Raw genomic sequence first — 316 nt, forward strand, 5'->3', positions numbered from 1 at the left:
CCCATCCCAACTCGGAGCAGCCACCACCGCGTCCCAGGGTTGGTGCCGGAGCCGAGCGCTTGGCTCCCTCCTGAACCGTCCCCCGGTGTGATGCCGCGGCCACCCAACAACTCGGTCTCCCATCTTTAGGAGCATTTTGGGGCTCCTCTGACCACCCTGAGCCCCCTGGGGTGGCCAGCCCCCCTCCCTGGTGCCCGATGGACCTATTGAGGTGGCCAGAGCACCCACCTACCTCATGCTGTAGGCCCCGGCACCCAGCTCCTGGCCGATGCCCGACAGGCTGGCGTCGAAGTCCTGCACCAGCCCGGACTCGATC

The 316-nt window shown here is 67.7% G+C and overlaps 1 protein-coding gene across 1 annotated transcript in view; it reads right to left on the minus strand.

Moving 5' to 3' along the window:
• The window catches only part of LOC104129736 (transcription factor CP2), a 36,839-nt gene that overhangs the window by 21,797 nt on the left and 14,726 nt on the right, over positions 1 to 316 (minus strand). Inside the window, 1 exon segment of the mRNA XM_035898275.1 lies at positions 233 to 315. Within this exon segment, the coding sequence (XP_035754168.1) occupies positions 233 to 315 (83 nt within the window).

This window comes from Egretta garzetta, unplaced genomic scaffold (genome assembly GCF_000687185.1).
Source record: "Egretta garzetta isolate BGI_Z169 unplaced genomic scaffold, ASM68718v1 scaffold1080, whole genome shotgun sequence".
NCBI classification, from domain to species: domain Eukaryota; kingdom Metazoa; phylum Chordata; class Aves; order Pelecaniformes; family Ardeidae; genus Egretta; species Egretta garzetta.